Consider the following 15,256-nt stretch of genomic DNA (forward strand, 5'->3'; position numbering starts at 1 on the left):
AATTAAATAATAACATTTAAATTATTCTAAATTTTGTAGTCTGTGCTATAAAATTGTATTATTTTTCTTGCTGTTTTATTTACTAGATATTTTTCTAAATTAGACTAAATTTAAAATGCAAATAAATACAAATACAAAAAATATTCTACATTTATCTAGTTTCAAGATATTTTGTCATCCTGCATCTTGCTGGTTTATCAATGAGTCAATTTTCAAAATTAAACTTTTTTTTCCAATAAATTATAATAAATAATAAATTAAATTATTCAAAATTTTCTAGTTTGATCTATGAAATGTTCAACTCTATCAAGTAGTCATTTTTCTAAATTAGACCAAATTAAAAAATAAATGAAATAATAAATGAAATTATTCTACATTTTTTATAGTTTCAAGATATTTTGGCATGCTGTTTTATCAACTAATAATTTAGAAAGAAAAACAGTTAACTCAAACATGTATATTTGCACATCCCCCAAGTTGTGACGAGCTGTTCTTTAGAAGCTAAAAGCAGAAGTGGGATTAGTTCAGGTTGACCTGATGCTTTGAGGCTGGCAGAATAAAAACGCTGAGGCACAGAATGAGTCAGCAAGAATCACACCAACACCTCAGAATCTCATTACTCGCTCAGACTGAAACACAGCAGCACAAAAATCCCAAAAGTGCCAGAGCGAGTCTCGAACAGACTTGAAGAATTTCCTTCAATACCATCGACCAGCATCACTCACTCCTGAACCTCTGGCTCGACGGCATACTCTTCTTCCAGTAGATGCGCATCTGTAGCTCTCCGTTCTTGTAATACGGTGTGTTGATGTTGTGTTGATGTTGTGTAGATGTTGTGAGTGTGTTACCTGTTCTCTTCTTCCAGTAGATGCTCACCTGTAGCTCTCCGTTCTTGTTATACAGTGTGTTGATGTTGTGTTAATGTTGTGTAGATGTTGTGTAGATATTGTGTGTGTGTTACCTGTTCTTTTCTTCCTGTAGATGCGCATCTGTAGCTCTCCGTTCTTGTAATACGGTGTGTTGATGTTGTGTTGATGTTGTGTAGATGTTGTGTAGATGTTGTGAGTGTGTTACCTGTTCTCTTCTTCCAGTAGATGCGCACCTGTAGTTCTCTGTTCTTGTAATACGGTGTGTTGATGTTGTGTTAATGTTGTGTAGATGTTGTGTAGATATTGTGTGTGTGTTACCTGTTCTTTTCTTCCTGTAGATGCGCACCTGTAGTTCTCTGTTCTTGTAATATGGTGTTTTGATGTTGTGTTAATGTTGTGTAGATGTTGTGTAGATATTGTGTGTGTGTTACCTGTTCTTTTCTTCCTGTAGATGCGCACCTGTAGTTCCTCCGTTCTTGTAATACGGTGTGTTGATGTTGTGTTAATGTTGTGTAGATGTTGTGTAGATATTGTGTGTGTGTTACCTGTTCTTTTCTTCCTGTAGATGCGCACCTGTAGTTCTCTGTTCTTGTAATACGGTGTGTTGATGTTGTGTTGATGTTGTGTAGATGTTGTGTAGATGTTGTGAGTGTGTTACCTGTTCTTTTCTTCCAGTAGATGCGCACCTGTAGCTCTCCGTTCTTGTAATACGGTGTGTTGATGTTGTGTTAATGTTGTGTAGATGTTGTGTAGATATTGTGTGTGTGTTACCTGTTCTTTTCTTCCTGTAGATGCGCACCTGTAGTTCTCTGTTCTTGTAATACGGTGTTTTGATGTTGTGTTGATGTTGTGTAGTTGTTGTGTAGATGTTGTGTGTGTGTTACCTGTTCTTTTCTTCCAGTAGATGCACATCTGTAGTTCTCCGTTCTTGTAATACGGTGTGTTGATGTTGTGTAGATGTTGTGTGTGTGTTACCTGTTCTTTTCTTCCAGTAGATGCGCACCTGTAGTTCTCCGTTCTTGTAATACGGTGTGTTGATGTTGTGTAGATGTTGTGTAGATGTTGTGTGTGTTACCTGTTCTTTTCTTCCAGTAGATGCGCACCTGTAGTTCTCCGTTCTTGTAATACGGTGTGTTGATGTTGTGTATATGTTGTGTGTGTGTTACCTGTTCTCTTCTTCCAGTAGATGCGCACCTGTAGTTCTCTGTTCTTGTAATACGGTGTGTTGATGGTGTGTTGATGTTGTGTAGATGTTGTGTAGATGTTGTGTGTGTGTTACCTGTTCTTTTCTTCCAGTAGATGCACATCTGTAGTTCTCCGTTCTTGTAATACGATGTGTTGATGTTGTGTTAATGTTGTGTAGATGTTGTGTTGATGTTGTGTTGATGTTGCCTGTGTGTTACCTGTTCTCTTCTTCCAGTAGATGCGCACCTGTAGTTGTCCGTCCTTGTAATACGGTGTGCCGACTCCAAGAGCGCTCGAGGGTTTCTTCACCGACACTTTCCTCACCTTAGAAACTGCCTCTAAATCAACATTAAACAGTCAAATCTTACTATGGATCCATGCATTACTCAAGAATATGTAAACATTAAATAAGGCAAGGGTGTCAAATTACATTAAAGCTATTTTAAGGCATGAAGAAGTTATTTTCAAGGAAACAACGTTTAAATATGTAACTTTGGTGATCAAAGATGAGTTTTATAGGGATTCAATTATTGACTACAGGGGGACTTTAATAAACTATAAACTTAAACTTGTTTTTCTTTCTGATTCACATGATCTAAACATGCATGATGTAAACACACGCATGATCTAAACACACGCATGATCTAAACACGCATGCTCTAAACACGCATAATCTAAACACACGCATGATCTGAACACAAGCATGATCTGAACACCCGCATGATCTAAACACGCATGCTCTAAACGCATGATCTAAACACGCATGGTCTAAACGCATGATCTACTCACGCATGCTCTAAACACGCATAATCTAAACACACGCATGATCTGAACACAAGCATGATCTGAACACCCGCATGATCTAAACACGCATGCTCTAAACGCATGATCTAAACACGCATGGTCTAAACACGCATGCTCTAAACACGCATGATCTACATACGCATGCTCTAAACACGCATGATCTACACACGCATGATCTAAACACGCATGCTCTTTACACGCATGCTCTAAACACGCATGCTCTACACACGCATGCTCTAAACACGCATGATCTAAACACACGCATGATCTAAACACGCATGATCTAAACACGCATGATCTAAACACGCATGATCTAAACACGCATGCTCTAAACACGCATGCTCTTTACACGCATACTCTAAACACGTTCATGATATAAACATGCGCATGATCTAAACACGCATGATCTAAACACACGCATGATCTAAACACTCATGCTCTAAACACGCATGATCTAAACACGCATGTTCTAAACGCATGATCTAAACACACATGATCTAAGCACACGCATGCTCTAAACACGCATGATCTAAACACACGCATGCTCTAAACACGAATGCTCTAAACACGCATGCTCTAAACACACGCATGCTCTAAACACACATGCTCTAAACACGCATGCTCTAAACACGCATGGTCTAAACACGCATGGTCTAAACACGCATGCTCTAAACACGCATCCTCTAAACACACGCATGCTCTAAACACACATGCTCTAAACACGCATGCTCTAAACACACATGCTCTAAAAACGCATGCTCTAAACACGCATGCTCTAAACACACATGCTCTAAACACGCATCATCTAAACACACGCATGCTCTAAACACACATGCTCTAAACACACATGATCTAAACACGCATGCTCTAAACACACATGCTCTAAACACACATGCTCTAAACACACGCATGCTCTAAACACACGCATGCTCTTAACACGCATGCTCTAAACACACATGATCTAAACACACGCATGCTCTAAACACACGCATGCTCTAAACACACGCAAGCTCTAAACACGCATGCTCTAAACACGCATGCTCTAAACACACATGCTCTAAACACGCATGCTCTAAACACGCATGATCTAAACACATGCATGCTCTAAACACGCATCCTCTAAACACACGCAAGCTCTAAACACGCATGCTCTAAACACAAATGTTCTAAACACGCATGCTCTAAAAATGCATGCTCTAAACACACCTGTTCTAAACACACCTCTTAATCACGCAGAATAATGTACGTGTACTTTTTTTGTAATCGCGGCTTTGAATGATTAAGTAATCGCGGTATCCGTAATAGTAATTGATTAGAAATTCGATTAATTGTGCAGCTCTGCTTGTACTGATGATGATGATGATGATGAAGGCGAGTTGTGTCGTACTTGACTGATTGTGTTGTTGAGTGTCGATGTGAACGAAGGCTTTTCCACTCTTTAGTCTGTGTTGACCCCAGTACGAGACGGCCTGGACCTCCACAGAGTAACTGCAGTTCCACTGTAGCCCGTCCAGATCCACCCAGCTCTCGGCCTGAAACACAGTCAATCATTAAACTTACACAGAAACACTCATTTACATCAGTTCATCAACCATATCACTGAAGACAGACCCGTGGAGTACAATACAGTTTCATTGCACTGCTATTTATTTATGTATTTAATAGATACTATATCTGGCATGTAATACATATTCTGAAATATTTAATACATAATATATTTGACACTAAATTACATTTATATCTGACATTATATTTAATATGTAATATATCTGACATATATTTCATGTATATATCTGGCATCAAAATATTTGACATTTAATATACAAATATTTGACATATATTTAATAACATTATATGTTATTGTATGTTATTATAACATTATATGTTATTATATGTCAAATATATGTTATAACTAACATATATTTGATACATAACATATCCGACATATATTTGATATATAGTATATGAAATATATTGAATAGCCAATATAAAATATCTGACATGTTTTTAATATATATCATATATGACATAAGACATATATATATATATATATATATACACACACACATATATCTGATATATATTTAATATATAAAATGTTTAACATTTAACATATGACATATATGTCATATATTATATGTATTTGAAATGTTATATATTAAATATATGGCATATTTGATATATATTATATTTGACATTTAGGAGGTCACACGTTAAATATATAACAAATTTTATAACAAATAAAATTCATAGCAGTACATTAACAAATATGATTTTTATGGAATAAATAAAGTTTCTATACATGCATGAATGTGTACTTTTTTGTTAACTTCTTCTATGAATGTGGGTTTTGGCTCCTGCTAACCTAAATGACATAACACAATGAATAATCTCCGAACAATCTCTTTAGTGTGAGTGGTGTGTTTCTGTGTTTCTGACATGAAGACTTTATTATGGAAGCATGTTGAGACCTCAGAGTGACCGTGAACGCCACAATAATCGGGTTTATTAGGAACACATGTGACGTGATGAGAGTTTCCACTTCTCACCTGATCATTCCTCCCGCAGCGTGAGCTTGATCGGGTTTAGTTATTAAAGGGGTGAGTTTGGGCATTCCTGCATCAGCGGGTCACTAACTCAACAGACAGATCGTGTGTCGCCAGATTATGAACACATTCACTGTCGGGTTTGTTTGCAGACTGTAGGAGTTTCACAGTCAACAGCTTTAATATGTCATCAGGTCAGTTTTACAGGCTTCTTCTGCTTTATTTAAACCCATACTCAACTTTTCTGTTTCTACTTTAGCAGAATGGTAAAACTTGGTGACTTTTTTGGGACTAGTTGTATGAACACTGAAAAATTGTGGATATGTTTGAAAACGCGTGTGGATAGGCATTGGAAATAAATGGGAAATACAGAGCAATTTTTGAGGGTATAATCTACAAATCGATGCAGTGTTTGATAATGTGTAAGTATATATTCAAATGCAAAACTAAATAAAAGCAAGTAATTAGGTCTGAAAATACTTATGTCATTTCATTTTCATTTCAAGTTGCGGTTGTGATGGGGCTAGATGTCTTTTTCTACTTTAACAGAATGGTATGAAACTACTCGGTTACTCACATAACCTCAGTTCCCTGAGTTAGGGAACGAGTATTGCGTAGCTATACGCAGTGGGGGAAACTCCTTTTCCTCGATTCACTGAAGCCTTTATGTAAAGCGCATTTGCAGCTGCACAGCTAGAACATGAGCGTCTGGCTCGCTCAAAGGCTGCGTTGCGGCAACTGCACATCCAATGGCGCGGGCTATAATGGCGAATTCGGGGACTATTATAGACTGAGGTCACGCCCCCTTGGCGGGCTCTGACGTGTATGACGCAGAGTGGTCTCATTGGTCGCACGTCAGAGCACGCCAAGGGGGCGTGACCTCAGTCTATAATAGTCCCCGAATTCGCCATTATAGCAGGTTTAACGACTGAAGCGACAACATGCCATGTTACCATAGTGCGGCTGGCTACGCAATACTCGTTCCCTAACTCAGGGAACTGAGGTTACGTGAGTAACCGAGTAGTTCCCTTTCGAACGGTCACTTCGTATTGCGTAGCTATACGCAGTGGGGACACTATGCAAAACACCGCACTGAGTAACTGGCTGCCACTGCAACTCAGGACCCCTTAGCATACAGAACAAGCCATAACCGCATAATTATGTATAAATAGACCAGCCACCGTCAGGTCTAAAATAGTATACATCAGTTAGAAATAACCCAATATACTACACCAATGAACCCAGACACTGTCGGGGTTATTAGTATACGAACATATAACCAGTCAAGTGGGTTTATATATGAAATTATAACCGGCCAAAGCGGGTTTATATTTGTATGGAATATAACCGTCCAAAGCGGGTTTTATATATGTATGGAATATAACCGGCAAAGCGGGTTTTATATATGTCATATAACCGGCCAAAAGCGGGTTTTATATATATATATGTGAATGTGACTGTGCACAGTAATATATGACAAGACCGGCCACCGACGGGTCTTAATCATACCGAAAGCACCTTCGCCTGCAGGGAAGGCACTTCCATATTATAAAAACTCATAAACGTGGAAGGCGAGGACCAGCCGACCGCATCACAAATATCACTAATGGGAATGCCAGATGACCAAGCCCATGACGAGGCCATACCTCTGGTCGAATGGGCCTTGATGCCTATAGGGAAAACTTGACCCGCTGCGGTATAAGCCATAGAAATAGCATCCACTATCCATCTAGACAGTCTTTGCTTAGTGACTGGATCCCCCTTGGATCTACCACCAAAGCAGACAAAAAGCTGTTCTGATTGTCAAAAAGACGCAGAACGCTCCAGATAGATTCTCGGCGCTCTGACAGGGCAGAGAAGATTAACCTCTCCATCCTCTGCAGAAGGAGGGAGGGCTGATAACGTCACCACCTGTGCTCTGAATGGTGTTGAGAGCACTTTAGGAACGTAACCATGTCTGGGCTTGAGGATGACTCTGGAGTCATCTGGACCCAACTCCAAACATGCAGGGCTCACAGAGAGCGCCTGCAGATCTCCCACTCGCTTGATAGATGCCAACGCCATAAGGAGAGCGGTCTTCAGCGAGAGAGGTTTTAGATCAACCGATTGGAGCGGTTCGAAAGGCGGACCCAGGACCATGGAGAGGTCCCAAGACGGCACAGATGGAGGTCTGGAGGGGTTCATTCTACTAGCACCTTTAAGGAATCTCACGACCAGGTCGTTTCTTCCCAGTGACTGGCCAGCCACCAGAACATGATGTGCTGCTTTGGCTGCCACATACACTTTGAGCGTGGACGGGGAGCGACCCGCATCCAGTAGCTCCTGTAAGAATGAGAGAACCACAGATATCTCACATGACTCTGGGTCAGCCTGATTTTTCGAACACCAGCTGGAAAAACCTGACCATTTCGAAGCATAAAGGCGCCGAGTCGACGGGGCCCTGGCTTCAGATATGGTGCTTAAGACCTTCTCAGGAAGGTCTTTGGGTACCCGTTGAGGAGCCAAACATGGAGGGCCCATAAATCGGGTCTCGGATGCCACAATGTCACGTTCGCCTGTGTGAGGAGGTCTTTCCTCAGTGGGACAGGCCATGGGATTGTGTCCGATAACTGAACCAGTTCCGAGAACCACGGTCTGGTTTTCCAGAGAGGGGCCACCAGAAGGACTGGGCACCCGCTCTCTCTGACCCGTTTGATGACTTGTGGAATCATCGAGACGGGGGGAAAGGCATAAAGGGTACTGTTGGGCCAGACATGGGCCAGCGCATCCCTGTCCTTCGAGAAGAACAATTTGCAGTGGGTGTTGATTCTCGAGGCGAACAGGTCGACTTCGGCCTCGCCAAACACCTTCCACATCAGACTGTGGGTTCAGGGACCACTCGCCGAGGGGCGTGTTGCCCCGTGAAAGCATATCCGCGCCCACATTCTGGTCGCCCGGTATATGCACTGCTCTCAGAGAGCTCAGGTTGGTTTGTGCCCATAAGAGGAGGTCTGTCGCCATCGCATGCAGGTTTCCTGACCTGATGCCCACCTGGCGATTTATGTAGGCCACCACTGACATATTATCTGGGCGGACTAAGATGTGGTGACCTCTGAGGTTTGACAGAAATGCCTTCAGTGTCAATCCAACTGCTTTCATCTCCAGATAGTTGATATGTAAGCTCTGCTCCGTGCTCGACCAGAGTCCGGATGCAGGCATGCCCTCGTGCAGCGCTCCCCTACCCAGGTTGGACGCATCTGTAAGAACCACTTTCCTCCTGGAAATTGTTCCCATTGTCACCCCCTCGTGGTACCAGTTCTGAGCCCGCCAGGGGATCAGGGTTCTTAAACAACCGTGATTTACCATAACGCGCAAGTTGCCTGACTGCCATGCGTGAGTTGGCACACAACGTTTCAGCCAATGCTGCAGTGGGTGCATGCACAGTAATCCCAAGCGGAGTAGTGGCGATGCTGCTGCCATGAGACCAAGCAGTTTCTGAAATTTCTTCAGTGGCGCGTGCTCGCGCGCTCTGAAAGTGCCTGCAAGCGCTCGCACTGAGAGCTTGCGCTCTGGTGTGAGACGCGCTGTCATAGCTCTCGAGTCTAAAACTGTGCCCAGAAAGATCACGCTCTGGCTGAGGGTTAGTTTGCTTTTTGAAACATTGATTGTGAAACCCAGGCATTTTAGATTTAGAATCAAATCCCTGAGCTAATTCTCGATTCTCGACTGTGCCAGCACCAGCCAGTCGTCGAGATAATTTAACACACGCACTCCCTGATGTCTCAGAGGAGAAAGCGCTGCATCCACACACTTCGTGAATGTACGGGGTGCCAACGATAGACCGAACGGCAGAGCGGTGTATTGATAAGCCTGGCCCTCGAAGGCGAATCTCAAGAATGGCCTGTGACGAGGGTTTGTTTGAATGTGAAAGTAAGCGTCTTTCAGATCCATTGTGACAAACCAATCCCCCGAGCGCACTTGTGCGAGGATATGTTTGATAGTTAACATTTTGAACGGCCGTCTCATGAGAGCTTTGTTCAAATGTCTCAAATCTAGAGGTCTGAGACCGCCGTCTTTTTTCGGAATCAGAAACTAGCGGCTGTAAAAACCCATATGTTTTAGCGCGGGGGGGACTAATTCTATCACCCCTTTTGCTAATAGATTCTGTACTTCGGTGCGAAGCACGTGACCCACGTTGCTTCTCACCGAAGTCTCGAGAACCGCCTGAAATTTTGGGGGTCTGCGAGCGAATTGGAGCGAGTAACCTCGCTTTATAGTGTTTATGACCCAACTCGACACACCGTGGATAGCTTGCCAGGCTAGAACCCGTGTGGCTAGGGCTTGACACACAGATTGGGGCTAGTATATTGTGATTTGTGCATACATTGAGTATTGGACTGACTGTACAAGCATTTGCGTGTGGGAAAGTCAGTGTTACAACAGGGGAGGGGCCGCCTAGTGGAGGGGGACCTGATACCCTTATATTGTGATTTGTGCACACATTGAGTATTGGACTGACTGTACAAGCATTTGCGTGTGGGGAAGTCAGTATTACAACGGGGGAGGGGCCGCCTGATGAAGGGGGACCGTGAACCCACGTGTTGTGTTTGTGAAACATACTCTTTTTTTGCTTTATATGGGTCGCCGTGAAAACGGCGTTTGTTTGCAAGACGCTTACTGTTACGGGCCTGTTTGCAGTAATAAAATCCCCAGCTGCCTGAACTGAACAGGGGGCTGTGGGAAGTTTTGTTGGCTTCTTTGAGGGTGGTCCGACGAGTGCGGGACCTGTGCCCTCTCTCTTTCCCCTGCATGCTAGGACGACTTTGGTGGCGCTGCGTGGGGCGCGGCGTCGGTCTGGGGCCTTGGCATCGGGGAAGCGGGAAGCGCTTGGTAGGGCGGGGCTGAGAGGCCTGTTTCGCGGGCTTTGTTGGCCGCGGCGTCGATGGGGCTGGCTTGTGAGCACTCAACGCCGAGCTAGAGTGTTTAGGCAGGAAGTGACGCATGGCCTGGGACGCTTTCTGTGCCTCGGTGTATCTCTCCGAGAACCCCTTCACCGCCGGGCCGAAGAGGCCGGTGCTGGATACTGGGGTGTCGAGGAACTTCGTTCTCTCCGCGTCCTTAATGTCAGTGAGGGTAAGCCAGAGGGGGCGGTCGAGCACGACCAAACTCGCCATATTCCTCCCGATAGCCTGTGCTGTGGCCTTGGTAGCTCTCAAGGCCAAGTCCGTGGCGCTTCGAAGGTCCTGAAAGGTCTCAGGGTTGGCCAGCCTCGTCCATAGACCGGACGAGTTTGGCCTGGTAAACCTGCAGCACGGCCATCGTGTGCAGGGCCGATGCAGCCTGACCGGAGGCGGAATACGCGCATCCACCGAGGGCTGAAGTGCTACGGCACGGTTTGTTGGGATAAACAGCTCTAGTTCGCCAGCTAGCAGCTGTATTCGGGCAGAGATGAGCGGCCAACGGCTCTTCGAGGGGCGGCAACGAGGCCCACTTGAGCTCGAGGTCTGCTACGGCCTGCGTCAGGATCCGAAGCATTTCCGCGTCGGAGTTTGTCCTGGTAGCTGAGGCGTTGGGCGTCGGCTGGGAAGCCATGACGGGGTCGAAAGAGCCCGGCCATTCTTCCTCAGACGCGGCGATAGACAGGCTGTCGTTGTGCTCGCTAGGCCCGCCGAAGGAGACAGGGCCCGCCACGTGGGGGTGGGCGCTGATCTCCCTCGAACAGGACCGGAGATGAACGAGCTGGAGAGAGTGAGGCACGCGGGGACGTGGCCGGCGTGCGTTCACTAACATCCATGCTCTCCGGTTGCCGTTGGCTGCGGCGCTTCTTCTTCCTCAGCTGAAGTAGGGCCGGAGAAGGAAGCGCGGGAGAGGTGGCGTCGCCGTCACGGGAGAGGGCTAGCCGAGTTCACAGCACGGAGATAGGCATGCTCTCGCAGGCCGCACATCCGCCGGCAGACAGTGCATTCTCCGCGTGGTGAAGTCCCAGGCATGGAATGCAGCTAGCGTGTTCGTCCGCCTCGTGCAGCTTGCATCCGCACGTGGCGCAGGTCTTGACACGAGGCATTTGAAACAACGCTCGTACAGATAAAACACACAGAGGCTGAAGGTTTGTTCGACGGCGAAGGCTCAATAAATGGTCAGAGACGTGAAGTTTGTCGCTGAAGGAGAAAAATCTGCTATAATGGCGAATTCGGGGACTCTTATAGACTGAGGTCACGCCCCCTTGGCCCGCGCCATTGGATGTGCTATGTTGACGCAGTGCAGCCTATGAGTGTAAAAAGTAAAATGATAAAGAAATAAAAAATAAATAAAAATTAAGTGAGTTTTTGCTTAAAACAAGCTAAATTATCTGCCAATGGGGTGAGAAAAATAATCTTAATTCAAATGGAAAACAAGAAAAATTATCTTAATTCTAATGGAAAAACAAGAAAAATAATCTTAATTCAAATGGAAAACAAGAAAAATTATCTTAATTGAAATGGAAAACAAGAAAAATAATCTTAATTCAAACGGAAAACAAGAAAAATAATCTTAATTCTAATGGAAACCAAGAAAAATTATCTTAATTTAAATGGGAAACAATATTATTTTTCTTATTATTTAAAATCTTAATTGAAATCAAAATAAATTAAAATAAAAGCAGTTCAAGCGGCTTCTTCTGCATTATTTAAACCCTCGGGTGTCTTCGGTCACTTCAGACTGAACTTTTCTATTTCTACTTTAGCAGAATGAATAAATGTTCTTCCTTAAAATACCTAGAGATCGGCATGGGGAACTTTCCATAAGATCATCTCTCAATGCAAATCAAACCAGTTATTAGCCTAACTGAAAGAACACCATGCCGATCTCTAGATATGGTGAAGGGAATGTGATGATGTGGGATATTTTAATCCCAAAGGCCAAGGGAACTTTATCAGGATGCATAGTATCCCGGATCCATGAAATAACTGGCCTTTAAAAATAAAAATCTGCTGTCTCTATGGGAATTTAACATAGGGGTGTCCTGACTTATGCAACCTGTATTATTAAAGAAGAATATTTATTAATTTACGATACATTATTTATTCACAAAGAAAATTGGTGTCCTTAAAGGTTGGATTTTTCCTCTTTTTTTAAATTAAGGCATTAAGATCAATTTCCAAAAGATGATTTTTTACTCCTCTTTTTAGTCAACTTTAGCATGAGTGTGTTCACTTATGCACATCCAACAAGTGATTCTGTAGAACTCAATTTCCCCTACAGATCAATAAATAAAAGGCTTGCTGTGTGTGTTTAACAAACGAAAGATTTGGAGCGTTTACACGATGAAAGCGACGTCTCTCTGTGTTTATCCCTGATTTCTGCCACACACTTACAGACGATGTTCCTTTGATCAGACTAGGCTAGATTTAAAGGTTGTAGTCAGAGGAGTTTGTTTTTATTTAGTTCTTTGATTTGGCAACACTCGTGCTCTTCATTTTATGTGGTGAATTTGATTGCAAGTTTCCTACTTTGTTTTGTTTTGACTGTAAATATATTTGGAAGACTTTTAAGTTTAATTTTCTGTTTACCTGTCGGGGGGTTAAATTAATAAATGTTCTTTCTCTTATGAAATTGTGTTTCCTACTCTTTAAGGTCATTGCACACCGAATCTTCAGACGTTAAAAAATAAATACGACTTCACGTTGTGTCACACACTGCCTCCGAAACTTTCGTTCGTCATTAAAAAAAACGAATCGGGTTTGATTTCCTGCGTTTTTTGCATCTGTATTGATAATGACATGACAATTCAAAGCCACCGAATGATGAATATGAAAAAACGCACATGAAAATTTTGCTTTTCACTGCAAAAAATGCTTTTCTTACTTAGTATGTTTGTCTTTTTTCCAGTCCAAATCTCAAAAAATTATTAAATCAAGATGCATTTACTAGATGAGTAAAATGTCACAAGATATTATGTCTTGTTTTCTGGGGAAATAAATCAAAATTAAGTGATTTGTTGCTTAAAAAAGCAAAATTATCTGCCAACGGGGTCAGAAAAATAATGTTAATTCAAACAGAATTTTTTTCTTACCCCATTGGCGGATAATTTAGCTTGTTTTAAGCAAAAACTCACTTAATTTTGATTTATCTCCCCAGAAAACAAGACATAATATCATATGACATTTTACTCATCTAGTAAATGCAACTTGATTTAAGAATGTTTGGTATTTGGACTGGAAACAAGACAAACATACTGAGTAAGAAACGCATTTTTTGCAGTGTGTGACAGAATTTGAATGTTATATTCCCTTAAAGGGTCACTCCACCCATTTACATTAAGATTTCCATTGTTAGAAAATCCAGTCATTCTATTGAATGGTCGTGCAACACTCTTTCATTTTCCGCAGAGACGAGAGAAATCCTCTATTTACCTTTTTCACTTCCTCCTACAATGACGCAAAAATCGTCATTTTACGTCATTGTAGGAGGAAGTGTAAAAGGGGGGGATTTCTGTACTAGTTCCCACCCTTTCAAACCCGCCCATAGGGGGCTGGACCTAATGCGCTAACAGACCAATCAGATCAGTGCCAGTGCGTTTGATTTCACCGGGAGAAACTTTTTGAAAATTTGGACGAAGGTACTGAATACACAGGCGGATGCATTATGGAGGATCTGGATTTTGACGAAGTTATGGTAGAAACGGATGTTCGTGGCTACCTTTATGAGCCACAGTATAGCGACGAGCAGCTGAGGGCTATGGAGGAACCGGAGGCGGCTGAAGCCGATGCAGACGATCTGCCTGCCGCGGACGAGGAGCCCGCAATGGCTCTCACTGGGGCAGATTGGTGGTGCCTGTGCTCTCACTGTGCGCCAATGGACACAGAACAAGAGTCTGTCTGCTGCCGAGAGTTCAAGCGGTGCTACGGAATCGGAGGATGACACGGACGTGTGTGTTGTTGCTCACCCGTGTTTCGCACCCCATATGGATAGCGGCGTCCTGGAGACCTACTTTAGAATACCTAACGTCAACTGGCAACGTCAGCCAAAGCCTACAGGGTCAAATGGTCGTCTTTCTGTAAAGTACGTTTATTTTCATCATGTTAACACGCTAACGTGGCAGGTTCATTGCACAAATATCTTGCAGTTAAGCTAGCTACTGTAGTGGGAGTGGTCTGCGGAGCTGAGCATTGCAATGCACAATGGGGATTGTTGTCTACAATCCACAAGCAACTAAAAAGTCATTTTCTGCCTTTTATCGGCCAAGAAAGTCCTAAATTAGAAATGTATGATACCATTCTACTACATATATGACCCACTTTCAATACATATTCATGTCTCCACCGGTGGAATGACCCTTTAATATCCTTAGACATATTAAAAGCATCTTGGATGGTAACATCAGGGGAGAAATCCTGCTTTACCCCGTCGACGGTCTTTCTCCTCTTCCTCCGGGACGGCACCGGGGATTTTCCCGGGACGCTGCAGGTCCAGAAGACTCTGAAGTGATGAACGGGAACATCGGATTCTGCCGGGAGAGTCCAGTCGAGTCGAACCCTCATCAGACCCTCGAGACCCAGCGTGAAGTTAGAGGCCCTCAGTCCCGCAGGGGTCGGAGGAGGAGCCGGGTCTGAACACACACACACACACACACACACACACACAGCTCTGTTAGATGGAAAACAACACACACACACACACACAGCTCTATTAGATGGAAAACAACACACACACACACACACACACAGCTCTGTTAGATGGAAAACAACACACACACACACACACACAGCTCTGTTAGATGGAAAACAACACACACACACACACACACACACATACAGCTCTGTTAGATGGAAGACAGCACACACACACACACACACACACACACACACACACACACACACACACACACACACA

General features: G+C 43.5%; 1 protein-coding gene across 2 annotated transcripts in view; it reads right to left on the bottom strand.

The window, feature by feature from the left end:
- anos1 (anosmin 1) overlaps positions 1 to 15,256 on the bottom strand; it is an 86,967-nt gene that overhangs the window by 19,716 nt on the left and 51,995 nt on the right. The window contains exons 7-10 of one of the 2 annotated variants that reach the window (XM_077216460.1): positions 14,767 to 14,972; positions 4,246 to 4,390; positions 2,273 to 2,392; positions 1,742 to 2,148 (exon numbers count right to left, since the gene is read on the bottom strand). In XM_077216460.1, the coding sequence (XP_077072575.1) occupies positions 1,841 to 2,148; positions 2,273 to 2,392; positions 4,246 to 4,390; positions 14,767 to 14,972 (779 nt within the window). In that variant the 3' untranslated portion in view covers positions 1,742 to 1,840. Of the gene's footprint in view, positions 1 to 1,741; positions 2,149 to 2,272; positions 2,393 to 4,245; positions 4,391 to 14,766; positions 14,973 to 15,256 lie in introns of those variants that run through there. The other variant, XM_077216459.1, reaches the window with a different exon arrangement.

The sequence above is a fragment of the Siphateles boraxobius genome, unplaced genomic scaffold (genome assembly GCF_051911475.1).
Source record: "Siphateles boraxobius isolate OS27281-9 unplaced genomic scaffold, OSU_SipBor_1 7, whole genome shotgun sequence".
Taxonomy (NCBI): domain Eukaryota; kingdom Metazoa; phylum Chordata; class Actinopteri; order Cypriniformes; family Leuciscidae; genus Siphateles; species Siphateles boraxobius.